Source organism: Xyrauchen texanus, chromosome 13, assembly GCF_025860055.1.
Source record: "Xyrauchen texanus isolate HMW12.3.18 chromosome 13, RBS_HiC_50CHRs, whole genome shotgun sequence".
Taxonomy (NCBI): domain Eukaryota; kingdom Metazoa; phylum Chordata; class Actinopteri; order Cypriniformes; family Catostomidae; genus Xyrauchen; species Xyrauchen texanus.
Genome location: NC_068288.1, coordinates 14,478,430 through 14,493,684, shown reverse-complemented (window position 1 = coordinate 14,493,684; position 15,255 = coordinate 14,478,430). Strand labels below are relative to the sequence as shown.

The 15,255-nt window shown below is 41.1% G+C and overlaps 1 protein-coding gene across 1 annotated transcript in view; it reads left to right on the top strand.

The window, feature by feature from the left end:
• LOC127653720 (arf-GAP with GTPase, ANK repeat and PH domain-containing protein 1-like) overlaps positions 1-15,255 on the top strand; it is a 170,599-nt gene that overhangs the window by 46,129 nt on the left and 109,215 nt on the right. The window contains exons 2-5 of the mRNA XM_052140515.1: positions 1,368-1,426; positions 1,778-1,865; positions 7,482-7,496; positions 15,144-15,229. Coding sequence (XP_051996475.1) covers positions 1,368-1,426; positions 1,778-1,865; positions 7,482-7,496; positions 15,144-15,229 — 248 coding nt within the window. The remainder of the gene's footprint in view (positions 1-1,367; positions 1,427-1,777; positions 1,866-7,481; positions 7,497-15,143; positions 15,230-15,255) is intronic.

Sequence of the window (15,255 nt, the reverse complement as noted above, 5' to 3'; positions counted from 1 at the left end):
CTGGCCAATCAAGCACAGTAATACCATGGTCATTGAACCAGGTTTTGGTACTTTTGGCAGTGTGGGCAGGTGCCAAGTCCTGCTGGAAAATGAAGTCAGCATCTCCATAAAGCTTGTCTGCTGAAGGAAGCATGAAGTGCTCTAAAATGTCCCGGTAGACGGCTGCGTTGACTCTGGACTTAATAAAGCACAGTGGACCAACACCAGCCGATGACATGGCTCCCCAAACCAACACAGACTATGGAAACTTCACACTGGACTTCAAGCATCTTGGATTGTGTGCCTCTCCATTCTTCCTCCAGACTCTGGGACCTTGGTTTCCAAATGAGATGCAAAATTTGCTCTCATCAGAAAAGAGGACTTTGGACCACTGAGCAACACACCAGTTCTTTTTTTCTTTAGCCCAGGTAAGACGTTTGACATTTGAAGCCCATGTCCAGGACCCGTCTGTGTGTGGTGGCTCTTGATGCAGTAACTCCAGCCTCAGTCCACTCCTTGTGAAGCTCCCCACACATTTGAATGGCCTTTTCCTGACAATCCTCTCCAGGCTACGGTCATCCCTGCTGCTTGTGCACCTTTTTCTTCCTCACTTTTCCCTTCCACTTAACTTTCTATTAATGTGCTTTGATACAGCACTTTGAGAACATCCAACTTCTTTTGCAATTACCTTTTGAGGCTTTCCCTCCTTGTGGAGGGTGTCAATGATGGTTTTCTGCACAACTGTCAGGTCAGCAGTCTTCCCCATGATTGTGAATTCAACTGAACCAGACTGAGAGACCATTTAAAGGCTCAGGAACCCTTTGCAGGTGTTTAGCTGATTAGAGTGTGACACTTTGAGCTACAATACTGAACCTTTTCACAATATTCTAATTTTCTGAGATTCTGAATTTGGGGTTTTCATAAGCTGTAAGACATAATCATCAAAATTATATCAAATAAAGGCTTGAAATATCTTACTTTGCTTGTAATGAGTCTATATAATATATTAGTTTCACCTTTTAAGTTGAATTACTGAAATTAATGAACTTTTGCACGATATTCTAATTTTTCGAGTTTCACCTGTAAGTGTATTTTATATATAAGTGTATTTATCACTTGTTCATACTTTTGCGAGTGCAGTAAAGACAAAATATACTTATATTCAAGATCTTTTCTCTAAAAGCACGTCTAAATATCTGATATGCTGCTGCTCATCTTCCTGTTCACTTCAATCCATGTTTAACTTAAACTCTCTTGTATTAATAAAGCTGTGCCAATGTCCTTCACGATAAGAAATGCAGTGACACGGATATTGTGATTCAATAATATGATTTAATTTATTGGCGTTTCTGGTCTCGCCTGACTGTTTTCTCTCTTCTCTGTTACAGATGCATTTGTCAACAGTCAGGAGTGGACGCTCAGCCGCTCCGTACCAGAACTCAAAGTGGTGAGTCCCGTCACTGATCTGCATTATTGAAGAGCTTAGATTAGTGCCGCACGCTCGTCTTCTCACCACCGAAAAGCTTTTATAATGTCACGCCCTCTCAAAACGGGACGATCCACTGAATTCTGCAGGTGTCCCAGACTCCAGTAGTGTTGATACGTGGCATGAGAAGAGCTTTAAAATGAGAATCAAGGGTTGCAAAATCATGTTAACAAACCTGGAATGTGATTATTAGGATTTTGTTCAGGAAGAAGGTGATTTTATGTTAAGCAGGCACTGTGTATGTACAAGACAAACATCACGAGGGGCGAGGACCCTAATCATTTGGTGTGTTTGTATGTGTGCACATTGCAGGGCATTGTGGGTAACTTGGCCAGTGGGAAGTCGGCACTAGTGCACCGGTATCTGACTGGGACATACGTGCAGGAAGAAAGCCCTGAAGGTAGGTGGATCACTCTCATCTCTACTGTCAATCACTCTAAATGGGCGTGTGCTATTATAATAGGCACTCCCTCTAGAAGGAACGTTCTAGGTTCAATACAAGTTGAGCGCAAACAATAGCATTAGTGGTATAATGTTAATTACAATAAAAATTATTACGTTTCGTCCCTCCTAGGGCTTGGTGATGTGACTATATAAAGAGAGAGATTTTGCTAGTGTACGAGTGCGCGCGAGTCCAGCGGGATTCTCCATTTTTACAGGAGAGCGCAGAGCGGGGTCACGCGTGCTACTTGAACATTTTAAAAGCCAAAATATGTGCTCTGCATCAATTCAGTCATATATATATATTTTTTATTTATTCAATATTTTTGTTTACTTAATTTGAGATATTTTTTAACTTATGCATTATTTTCTTTGTTGCATTGTTTTTGGAAAATCTTGAGTTTCTTGAGGAAAGTTTTGAATAATAATAATAATAATAATAATAGTAATTTTGGTCAACAACATATCAGACTGAAATGTGGCATGAAACGTGAAATAAAATAAATAAGTCTATATCATGGTATATATTGTTATCATGAAATGAAATGAAGATTTTGGTAATATCGCCCACCCCTATCCCCTTGTGCGATAACACTTAAGCTGCGTTCACACTGACAGCTACTTTGTCGCTGCGTGTCGCGGGTGACTAGCGGTTAGGTCGCTAGTGGTCTGTACGGAGAGTCTAAACAGAACTGTTTCTATACTATTAATTTTATTATTAAAATATTAGGATCACGTGAGCTCTACGATCTTCTCTCGTATTGGCTGTCGCTCCCAAAAAGTTAAACATTTCTCAACTTTGTTGCGTCATTGGACATGCCCACATCCGGTCGCCAACGGTCGTCGTCGCTCGTGTTGCCGGAAGTCGCCAGCGCTCAATGAAAATGAATGAGATGAGGTTGTTTTGTCGCTGCGTGTTGCTGCCGGTGTGAACGCAGCTTAAGGCACTCACAATGGAAGTGAATGCAAACATTGAACAGCGTTTTCATGCACCCGTACAGTCCAGCTATAGCGGGTTTTAAAGCTATGAATCAATTTTGTACTTATCAACATTATGCCATGAATGCTGTCGATGGAGCGTAACCTGGAGCATTACTGTAAACCGATCACAACATTTCCGCTCTCTTTGGACACAAGCACTTTCCTGAACCGTTTATATTACTGACTTGAACGCTTTTGTTGGAGAAGTGTTCTTGAAAGGTTGCAGCTTGTGTTTCTTGTGTTCTTAGATCCCATTTAACTCTTGAAGTTTTCCCTAATACGCAAATACAGTTCAAATCCATCCCTAGTTTTCAGTGCTGTTAAGGCCTAGATAGCTTGGATACGCTTCTCCTCTGCACACCTGCTGTTAGCGGGTTAGTATGTTACAGTTGCACCGGAGGACTCGCCATGTATAATTGAGAACATTCAAGGCACGCCGCCAGAGCACCACAATATGCTTTCCTCCCCGAGCGAGGATCTGGTTTCAAAAGCTCCCCGTGTAAATATTTCATGCCCTTTATGACTGTTATTATGTGGCAATGTTTAACTGGCCTTTCACATGACTCCCTCAAAGATGAGGCTTTGTAAAGTTTAGGAATTAATTAAAAAAATCAGGGCTTTTCTACAAAGTTTGTGGTTCTAAGTAGTTCAAACGGAGTTAAAGGGGTAGTTCACCCAAACAATTAAAATTCTCTCATTATTTACTCCCCCTCATGATGTCTCAGGTGTATAAGAATTCCAGAAGACATTTGGAGAAAAATAGAGAAATATCTCAGCTCAGCAGGTCCTTAAAATGCAAGTGGATGGTGATCAGACTTTTGAAGCTCCAAAACTCTCAGACAGTCAGTATAAACATCATCCATACGACTCCAGCGGTTAAATTAATGTCTTCTAAAGAGACACGATCAATTTTGGTGCAAAAAAGATCAATATTTAGGTACTTTTTAACTCTAAATCATGCTTCCGTTCAGCAGCAGTAGGCACGTGTGGCATAATCACGTTGGTATGTTCAAATGCCAATGCGTTTACATCGCACGTGCTTAACCGCGTGAACTCCACCCTCTCGTGAAGCATACAGGAAGTGATGATTTAGAGTTAAAAAGTACTTAAATATTTATCTTTTTTGATCTGACGTTTATGTTGACTGTCTGTGATTTTTGGAGCTTCAAATGTCTGATCACCATCCACTTGCATTATAAGGACCGCCTGAGCTGAGATATTTCTCTATTATTCTTCAAATGTGTTCTGGTGACGAAAGAAAGTCAAACACACCTGGGATATCATGAGGGGGAGTCAATAATGAGAGAATTTTCCTTTTTGGGTGTACTGTCCCTTTAAGTCAAAGTGGGCTTAACTAAAGCCTGGGGGTCACAGGTGAGGGCAGTTAGCAGACTGACGGACACTAAAACATGTCTTTTGCTCCTCACCCTATAAAACTCAAGCCACTGCATACCAGCGGTCAGCTGGGGAAATCACCCCGAGAGGAAAAAACAACAACCAAAATTTCAATTGCCTGTTTGCCACAGTGGATTATATCCCAGAGTGCCAAAGGAAACTCAGCGCGACAACAGAGAACGTTGAACTTGTGGCTTGCTGAGCTAAAGCGACACATTTACATCCCCTCGTGTTGGACGCCAACACCTCGCCCAATGGAGAAGCGCCGCTTAACTCTCAATTTAACACATTTCTGTATGAAGTTTAGATTGAATTGCCAAATTTACATTCCAGAATGTAAAACTAAATAAATAAAACATGCCATTAAAATGTTTTCCTCTTGTTTTTTTCATGGTTCACCATTCTGGGTTTTAAAAATAGCATTTCCGAGCTGGTGGAGTAACCCCAAACCTCAAAACCACTAAGTAGAGGTGGACGAGAATTTGCCTGAGCCACTGCAATGAAAGCAGTTTGCCGACTGGGTTTTTCCCCCTTCCCCCTTTTATCACATACTACATGAATAGACGCATTCTCAGAGCTCATTAAGCAACATTCTCACAAGGGCAAATGTGTCTCTACGTGTGTCTCTATGTGTGTTTATGCAACAAGAGGAGGAAATCACTGCCGGCCTTGTGGTCTCGACACAGACCTCCTTTACCATTTCACAACCCAGCAGCTCATACGGGCAAATAACTGCCACAGTCATGTTTGATGTAGGAATGCAGTTTAGTGCGATTATACGGACCGGCCCCTTTTGCCGTGAAAATCCACTTTTATCAGCGTAAAATATCACAAATTTGGAATTTGAATGTGGGAAAGGTTTCCTTCCTCAAACAGATCTGACTGATTGTAGTTGTTTCGCAGCATTACAGCTATTTAAACAACCCTCAAGATAATAATTACTACAAATCTACATCTGCCCCAAACTTAGCCTATAATGTTTATATGTGCCCATGATGCCCAAACATGCCATTTAAGTTGGCAGCTCACTAGGTTTTGAAAAACTAAAATGCCCAGTCGATGGGTTGCCCTAACATCTAAGCAGTGTTGCCAGATCCTAAAAGAGAAACAAGCGACCTGCTCAGGAAAAACAAGCCCAAAATAAGCGACTTGCCTCACCAAAAACAAGCGAAAATAAGCGACCGATTACGCCAATTACGATCAGATATAAAACTCTATAAATGCATTGCATCTAATTAACCTGAAACAATGGAGAAATGAACTTTGACCTCTGATGTTTTCCTTGCATGTGTCTATTCTGTCATTATAGTCATGATCGATGAATTTAAATGGGCTGCTCTGTCGCTCACCGATCCAGTTTCAGAGGAAAAGCGCGTATACGCGTGTATTCGTGAGACCGCGTGTGCAGAATTCCGCCATTGCGCGGGTCAAATGACTCTTCCGCCGGCCGCGTGTTTGACCCCACTGATGTAGAGCGCGGCTCAAACAGCAGATGGGGCGGTTTGGCAGCTGCAATTGGTTGAGGATCGCAGTTTATTGGGCTCTGCGAGACCAAGCTTCAGAAAGCCCAATAACGTGACCGTACTCTGGAAACGAGCCCAAATAACCGCATCCCGTGACTCCCTACTGTGACAAGCCCAAAGTCACTTATAATAATAGGACATGGCAACACTGCACAGTAATTGGTCTAATCAGAAGCCCTGAATAATTAGGCTTGATTCATGTTCACCTGATTCCGATTACACAAGTTTCTTACACATATTTCACACCGCACGGCAAACCTGCAGCATGAATACAGCAGCGATCTCGTGCTGAGCTTGGCTGCACCTTTACTGCGTGAGAGTACAGTGACCTCAAGGGTAACGATGCTGAATATTTTCTTTAATAATGCCATGAATTATACTGTAAACGATTAACGGAGTTGGCCTTTGAGAACGGTCACATACGTGAGAAGAGAAGAGGGATCACATTGCATGCAAATGGTCAAGAAGTCTAAACACGCAACGACAAAACCTCATCTCTTTCATTTTCATTGAGAGCTGGCGACTTCTGGCAGCACGAGCGACGGCGGCCGTTGACGACCGGATGTGGGTGTGTCCAGCGACGTGACAAAGTTGAGAAATGTTTAACTTTATGCAAATGAAGAGTGACTTTCGGGAGCGACAGCCAACGAGAGAAGATGGTAGATCTCACGTGATCCTAATATTTTAATAATAATATTAATAGTAAATAAACAGTTCTGTTTAGACTCTCCACACACACCGCTAGCGACCTAACCGCTAGACACCGGCGACACGCAGCGACAAAGTAGCTGTCAGTGTGAACGCAGCATAAGTGCCTAAATCGTTTGATTTCATTGTGTTTTAATGAACGGAAAGTGTGTTTGTGTACACTACAAGTGTTGTTTTAAACAATGGGCGAGCAGTATGCACCAGTATTTCAGGTTGCTTCATAAAAGGCTTTGTTGTAATTATGTGGTTAAATGAGTTCAGTGCTGTATGTGCGGCAAAAATAGGCTCGGCGCCAAAACTTTCTTATCACTTTCTCGTCTGGGATGATCCTTCCTCACTGCGACACGCGGCTCTCATGCCCAGTTTCAAAACAAACGCTCGGTGGCGTTCAGTGCGCGCTTCTCTGAAATTGCGCTGAAAATGCCCAAAATGTGCTCTATCCGACAGATAGTGGGAGATTTGTGCTCTTTTCTGATTTCAACCAGAAACATTGGATCAGGAAAAACTCTCGTCATTCGTTTCCAAAGTGCTTCGACAGATGCGGTCAAATATAGTCTAATGATGATCTGATTCCTCCATCTAACGGGTCCACCAACACCGCGCATAGGCTACTGTTTATGAGTTGATATAAGCGAATTAACTGAATGTACCACTTCTATAATGATGTCTTTAAATGTGTTTGTGCTGCATAAAGTGATGAGTTCAATCGATCGTTTAAGTTTGACCTGACGATGTCTTCAGGGCAATCAGATTTGTGTTTGACTGTCTCTCCTCACACAGATATACGTGACCGTCAGACGCACCGTGACATTAGATAACATTACAGTGAATGAATGAAAGCTTATTTCTCTCTTGCTCTGTTTGTCTTTCTCCTGCTTTATCTGTGACTGTCTGTTGTTTATCTGTGACTGTGCATGTTGATTTGAGATTGTTTTATTCTCTCTTTCCTCGGCCGCTTCTTTAACAAGCTGACGTGGATGCAGGTAACTATTTGCTCTCTTTCTTCTTGGGGAACTTCTGTCTTTAAAGGAACAGTTCATCGGAACAATGAAAACTGTCTAGGGATGAGATATTTTGAAGTATGTTCTAGCAGGTATTTTCCATACAGCAACAGTTCACAGTGACAAAACAGACCCGTAAAAGCGATATCAAAGCGATCCGCGCGGCTTATGCGCCGTTAACCAAGTAATCTGAAGTTGTGAACGAAATCAGACCGATCCGGTTATCCAGTTCAACTCACCGACATGCTCCATTACAGCGGTACTCACATTAAACTGGATTAAATTGGCTTGCATTTTGGTTTTGTTCCTAAAACAAAGCTGTACGTTGGATTCAGACTGCTTGGAATGCAGCAGCTTATGTTGAATGGAATTGAAATGAAAGAAGTATTTTCATTTTTGGGTGAACTGTTCCTTTAAGTGCAAGAGAGTTGTGGCTTGTGGTCTCTCTGTGGCTTGTTTAGCATCAATCCATTAACCAGGATTCATTTTATCATCTTCTGTCATCATGTTTAGATGCATTGAGTTGCTCAAAGGCAATATCTATAATCTCTTCCACAAAAGTTCTCTTCACTCGTCCAGATGAGCTTTAAGTAGATCAAGCCACGGTACAGAGATCCCAGTACACGCCTCTCTTGATGCCAGTGTAGTTTGGTCATCTTCCATTTCATTCATTGCCTCACCGAATCCCCAATCGCACCTCTAGTCTGAGCGTTACAGCCTCAGCCCAGGCGGAGCTAGGTCACGTCTAATAAACACTCGAGTCAGTGTGCCACTGGATCTCCAACTGTTTATCCAAGAGTGTTTGCTTCTGGATCTCATTGTGGGGGGTTCAAGATGCCGGATTTGTATCTAGAGTTTCTCATGATGAGCTCTGTTGCTGTCAGAGGTTTAAAGGGTTATATTCAGTTGAGGTTCGCTCATGGAGACACAGCCCAGAGTGTAATTAACGAAAGGGTGTGTATCTGTCTCTAACTGTGCTCTTGGCTGCTCTCTCTCGGTTTCTAAATATCTGGGTCCAGGATATATCATGAGCACTTCCTCTTCCCGTATGGTACAAACAGGCAAACCGTGTCATTACGGTACAGCAGTCCTCTCCAGTCTAACCGCCCGCCCGCCCACACACTACGACTGGGCTAGCCCAAACCTCAGTCTCGGCATTGGGAGGGGCGAGGGGTTTTCTCTCTCCTTTTTCAACCAACCCTGGCAAGTCTCTAGGACTTTTGAAAAGTGATTGAACTTTGGCATCCACACTGATGCCACACGTTTGGTTTGGCAGCAGAAGGGAAAAGTTGAAACCGTCGATTTATCCAGACATTGAGAGAACTGGACAGAAGACTGTTGCAGAAGAAGCTGTCAGAAACCATCCCTTCAAAACATGTAGTCCTTTTAGGACTCCTCTATCCAAGACGTTGGACTCTGGTCCTAGTGAGCTGCCTCTTGACGTAAGGGAAGAGGAAGTGGACCAGCCCACTTCCTATTTGAACTGTTGCCTTCTGAGGGAAAACTGTATTACCTCGTTCCGGTTCAGAAGTTCCTCAACCGCCTTTCCGATTGGTAACCTGTTAGAACAATATGAAACTGAACGAAAATAACCGGTTACCACCATTTTAAAATGACGTTTTCACTCTGGAACAATTGAAAATTACTTGGTTCCCGTTTTCGGTTACATTCTGCGGAACAATTAGTTCACTTTTGGTTTTCGTTCCTTGACCCGTTTGTAGTCCCTGACTCACAAGAGAGGAGTGACTCGATACTTGATAGAGCATACAAATATATAGCTCATAAGGGTACAATAGTTCAATTTTTCATTATTTTAAATCATATTTATATTGACTTCAGTATTAAATTAATTATATGAATATTTATAATCAACATTTCTTTCACTTTGTCATTTTGCAGCAATGTAATGGGAACAATAACTACGTTTCCATCCAACGATTTTTGCCAAAAACGTTTTAGCGCATCAAAATAAAGCTGATGGAAACTATCACTAAAATGTAACAAATGTCGACATAATATTTTTCCATTTAACTCAAGCGCATAAACTCTCTGTCGATACTTCAGATGTCATGAAAAACTGGTTTTGAAACACATTTTGTCAATAAAATTGGCATTAATGCAAAAATGTTAACAGTGTCACGTGACAGAGTTTGCCCCAATCGTTTGCCTGTGTTACCATGACGACAGTATTGAAAGCAGATTTATTGTCCGTGATTATGGATTGATCTTTACGGCATATTGAGCCAATCGGCAAACGGGACACTCCAGGAGTGCAACACAAATATCTCCTGCACATTGAACAAGTGAACGGCAGCTGTTAGTGATTAATTTAATCGCAGTAATCATCCATTTTGATTATTAAAGTTGCTTTTTTCTCACCGTTCAAAATAATAGACGACAGTCACTGAATTATCCCATAAAACATAAAACATTTCTGTGCATAAAGATGTTTAACATTAAGAATAAATACACAATACTGGAGAAAAGATTCAGTCTGCAATACTATTACAGCCCAATACTATTAAATTATTGTTTAATTTTACTTTTTAAAAAATGCTGTCAATATTCTCTGTATTAAATTAAAAAAATATTTTTTTGACCTATAAATGCCTTTTCTCACACTTAAATGAGCTTTACTCTGTTCTGTAGATGAATAAAGTCGTCTGAATGATTCTCAGAAAGTTCTAGAGTTTTCTCAAGACTATAAACTATCAGAACTATTGAGTTCACTTTCAGAAAACAGCTTTTAAACATTTTAAAACATTTAAATATTTGAAATCAAACCCTCTTTACCTCGGATCACATTTACTGCTTCAGAAAATATAAATGACATTATGATGCTAAAATAAATTTAGATGATGATCAGGTTCAGTTGGTGGTTAAAGTCACTGGAGAAATCTGCGCGACATGATGCCGTTGTGATGCTTTAGATTGGATGATTGTTTAAAATATTGAATATGAGGAATGTATCATATATGTAACACTGATATTACACGCATCAATGTTTCTTTAATCTCTGTCACACATCATAAACACATCCATGATGATCCTGATACTGGAAGTTTCTCCACTATTGCTGCAGCTTGAACAGGGTCATGATGATCCATTTTAGGGTCGTAACCGATGGCAACCTGCAATAGGTGCAACATCAGGACCGATATTACAGTCCCATCAGAAGAGCAACTGCTCCCTTTGATTGCAATTCCTCGTCTTCTGATTACATTTATTTGTTCATTAAAATGACAGTAAACTGACTCATTTCAGTGAATTGTCTCAATAATCTCGATTTTACCCAAACTTCAGAGGATAAACAATTACGGGCATCTGTGAGGTGAATTAGTGATAAACACACATTTCTGTATGGAAACGGCTTCAGGGCAGATTTATGTTGCCATAAAACAAAACGTACGCAACAAAGTGTTTTTTAGGCATGATGTCATCACACACAACTTTTATATCGATCCATTTGTCGATTTGAATGGAAACGGGCAGAAGGCGGCGAATGTCGCAGTTTTATTTTTCACATTTTCATTTTGTTGATCACAAAATAGCGTGAAAGGTGGATGGAAACTAGGCATTCTCTGTAGTGTATACATTGTGTCAGAGCCAGTACAGCATTTCATGAAGAAGTTCCCGGACGTTCCAAATGTAATTTATGTTTGGTTTGCAGTCGAGTAGTATGAATGCATTCCCGGACGTACTTTATCCAGGAACATGGGCATTGTCACGTGACTCATATGATGTTGCAACAACTACAAATCAAATCGAAATGAATAATTTTCAATGTTACGTCTCAGCAGCTCCAGTGCCATTTTGGGATTGTACAGTGCCCGCTAGATGCGTACTTCTGAATCTCGCCAAACGCAGTTACGTTTTTGTTCGTTTGGCGAGATTTCTCCTGTTCGTGCACATCTCTGAAGTTCTTGACCCAAGAGAACCGGTCCGGTCGAAGAACGTTGATGATTGGTTAAAACTAATCGTAGGTGTAGTTTGGACGTGACCGTTTTTATTTACAATCGCGTATGAGGAGTTGTTACCATGGTTACTGTCATTAACACGGATAATTTTGAAGCCCGATTGTGCTTAAATATCCTTTTTTTTTTTTACATGATTTGCTACACAAATTCTACAAAGACAGCTGGCCACGACAAATGCGTAGAGAGAGACTGAAGTTTTTAAAAGTGGGAGGAGCCTTGACTAGTTTAATAAAGCAAAGAAGAGACACAGTACTAAAAGCGGCGGTCCACAGAGAGAAAAACCTGCATTATTGGCATTACTTCTGTGCGTTAAACACAGTGACATCACCATAAACGTACTCATTTTAAAACAACGTCGCCTGTAGTATAAATGCCAGCTTCGTTCACCGAGGGTAATGAAGTTCTTCTTCTTCCAAAGTATAAACCAGGCTTTACCGTGAGCACCCTCAAAACACACACACACACATATGAACTTACGCACACACAAAAAGAAGGTGTCTGTGAGACCGGTGCGCGGGGGGCGAGTTTCCGAAATGTAGGATGGCAGGGGAAGTGTCATCAATATTCACGTGCTAAGCGATACTTGGTTGGACGATTCAGTGCTGTTTATCAGGAAAGTGCTACCTGATTGGTCGGAGAAACTGTCGCCCTACCCGTCATCGTAACCGTAACCAATCAGATAGCGCTTTCCTCATAAATATTAATGAGTCTTCTCCTGCCATCCTACGTTTCGTTTGTCCTGTTAACCAGTTCGACCAGTGGTTGTCTTGCGATCGATCTGCATTACTCCATTGATATACTGCTTTTGGCAGGTAGTATGCATACTCGGATGCAGCCTTGGAATACTTCTTAGAAGGATCTTTTGGAAGAGCCTTCCCATCGGCGGTGCTTATGATGCCGGAGGCAGCTCACTACAGTTTGGATCAGATCTATTGTGTTTCATCACATGTCGTCAGCTCATATAAGTCTCATCAGAGGCACTTTAAACCAGTGTAATCTCTTTCAGCGCTCAGTGTGAAGCGTTAATGTAATAACTGTGATAGTACTAGTGTTGCTGTGATTAATGCCACAGATCCAGTTTTAATATATCTTCTCTCTACCGTAAGATGTTTTCCCATAATCCTTTCCTGTGTGGCTGATCCTCTTTGCTACTCATCATGGGAATACACAGATTGAAGGTCAGAGGTGATGGGTGAACAGTCAGGCTGTGAGACTGAGAGTGAGGCTCTCCCAGGTCGTGATTAGATGTGTAGAGCTGCGATGAGGTCAAGAGCTTCTAACATCTCCAGGAATCCCTCCAGATCTTCTCACGATCCCACAAACAAACTGACACTCGCCCTCGCCTTCCCCCGAGGGAAGCCACATCTTTCGCTGTCTCTCTGATCTCTGAGCGCCGCTCTCTTACCTCAGAAGGAGCATAGGTTATACGTTTATTTAAGACATTTTGTCCCTGGATTTTCTCTCCTATTTCTTCCAAATTTGGAACGGCCAATTCCCAAAGCGCTCCAAGTCCTCGTGGTGGCGTAGTGACTCAATCCGGGTGGCGGAGGACGAATCTCAGTTGCCTCCACATCTGAGACCGTCCATCCACACATCTAATCACGTGACTTGTTGAGCGTGTTACCGTGGAGACGTAGCGCATGTGGAGGCTTCACGCTATTCTCCGCGGCATCCACACACAACCCGCCACAGTTCTGGCAGAAGATGTGTTTGCACTGACCTTTCAGCGCAGCATAGTGGTGGAGTTATTGCAATTTAAGAATTGTATTTACATTTACATTTACATTTATGCATTTGGCAGACGCTTTTATCCAAAGCGACTTACAGAGCCCTTATTACAGGGACAATACCCCTGGAGCAACCTGGAGTTAAGTGCCTTGCTCAAGGACACAATGGTGGTGGCTGTGGGGTTCGAACCAGCATCCTTCTGATTGCCAGATTACCAGTTATGTGCTTAGACCACTACACCACCACCACTCCACGTCTTTATTTGATTTGATTCATTAATTGAGTCGATAGGTTTCCTTTTGAAGATCTTATCAGTAAATACTGTAAATAAGTATTTACTGCACAAATAAACCGCTTTTATTCTGTGAGTTAAATAATATGCCTGTTGATTTCTATTCATTCATGAAATATTTCGGATATTTATATCCCTGTTTATAATGTATTAAATGTCCCGTTCACTGACTGAATGTTTTCATCAGGTTTGGTGCAGTTATGTATAAATGATGTATATAAATGGACTATAAGTCACAGGACCTTTCAGATGATGAAAAAATCTGCAACTTATAGTCCAGAAAAATATATATTTTTATATTTAGTGGAATCTGACAATCTTTCACGGCACAGTGGTTGGAAAATTCATTCATTCATTCATTCATTCATTCATTCATTCATTCATTCATATGTTTATAAATAACTCATGATGTGCATCTTTTATGTTTTCATTTGATCAACTGGACTTGTGGTTAATTAAAGGAATATTCCGGGTTTAATACAAGTTGAGTTAAATTGACAGTATTTGTGGCATGATATTGATTACCACAAAAAATTATTTCAACTCCTTTTCTTTAATAAAGCACAAATGTGTGTTCCAGTGACACACTTCCAATGGAAGTCAATGGGGGGAATTTTTAGTGTGTTTAAAGACAGAAATGTGAAGATTATAATTGTATAAAAGCACTTACATTCATTCTTCTGTTAAACTGGTGTATTATTTGAGCTGTAAAGTTGATTAAATCATTATTTTTGAGATGTGCTACTTTCTCGTGTCATATCGTCATGGCAACAATGTAGCAAAATTGTCTATATCTTCACACAGATGTGGTTATTAAGTGATTTAATGACAGTAAAATCATGTTCACACACATATTGTTTATGTCTTGTGTCTATACTTGTGAAACAGTATTTTAATGTGTACAGATTAAACCCCATTGACTTGCATTATAAGTGTGTCTTTGGAACACACATTTGTGCTTTATTAAAGAAAAGGAGGAACGAGTTGAAATAATTTTTTGTGGTAATCAACATTATGCCACAAATGCTGTCGATTGAGTGATGCATCAGATTAATGGTTTCAACTTTTGACCAAAACCTCCCTTGTCAAACGAGATCACTCACGTAACAGAGGAAAAAGTCATTTAAAGCACAGATGCGTGTATAGGCAACACTAATGTAAAGACGAGTGCAACCCTGACAGAACAATGGCTCACAAGGCTCGTCCTCAGGATGCACAAAAAGTCATGTTAATGCGGTTTGTAGCTCCTTTAGCTACTGCAGTTAATGTGCAACCCTGTGAATAACGGCCCGCTGAACTTCTGGAGATTTGTCCGAATTGTAAGGGGCGTTCACAGAGACAGCAATCGCATCATTAGAGGTCACCAAGGTGCTGTACTGTTGGATGATGGTACAAATGCTGTCTGAATGTATCCTTTGAGCTGAAAAGGGAAACCCAACCCTACATTAGATTGGTTAGATTGTCACAATTGGTAGAACAATTGATTTGCCTAAAAGATAATGAAATAACACAATGGACACACCCCTTTTTTTCAATGTCAATCAGCAGTCCACCAATCATCTCATTGTAGATGTAGTGAATATATTCACCTCACCTGGATCTTTAAACTGATTGACTTCTTTTGCGGGACAGGAGGACGTTTTAAAAAGGAGATTGTGGTGGATGGACACAGTTACCTCCTCCTCATCAGGGATGAAGGGGGACCTCCGGAGGCTCAGGTCGGTATTACAAACACATGTGCAGT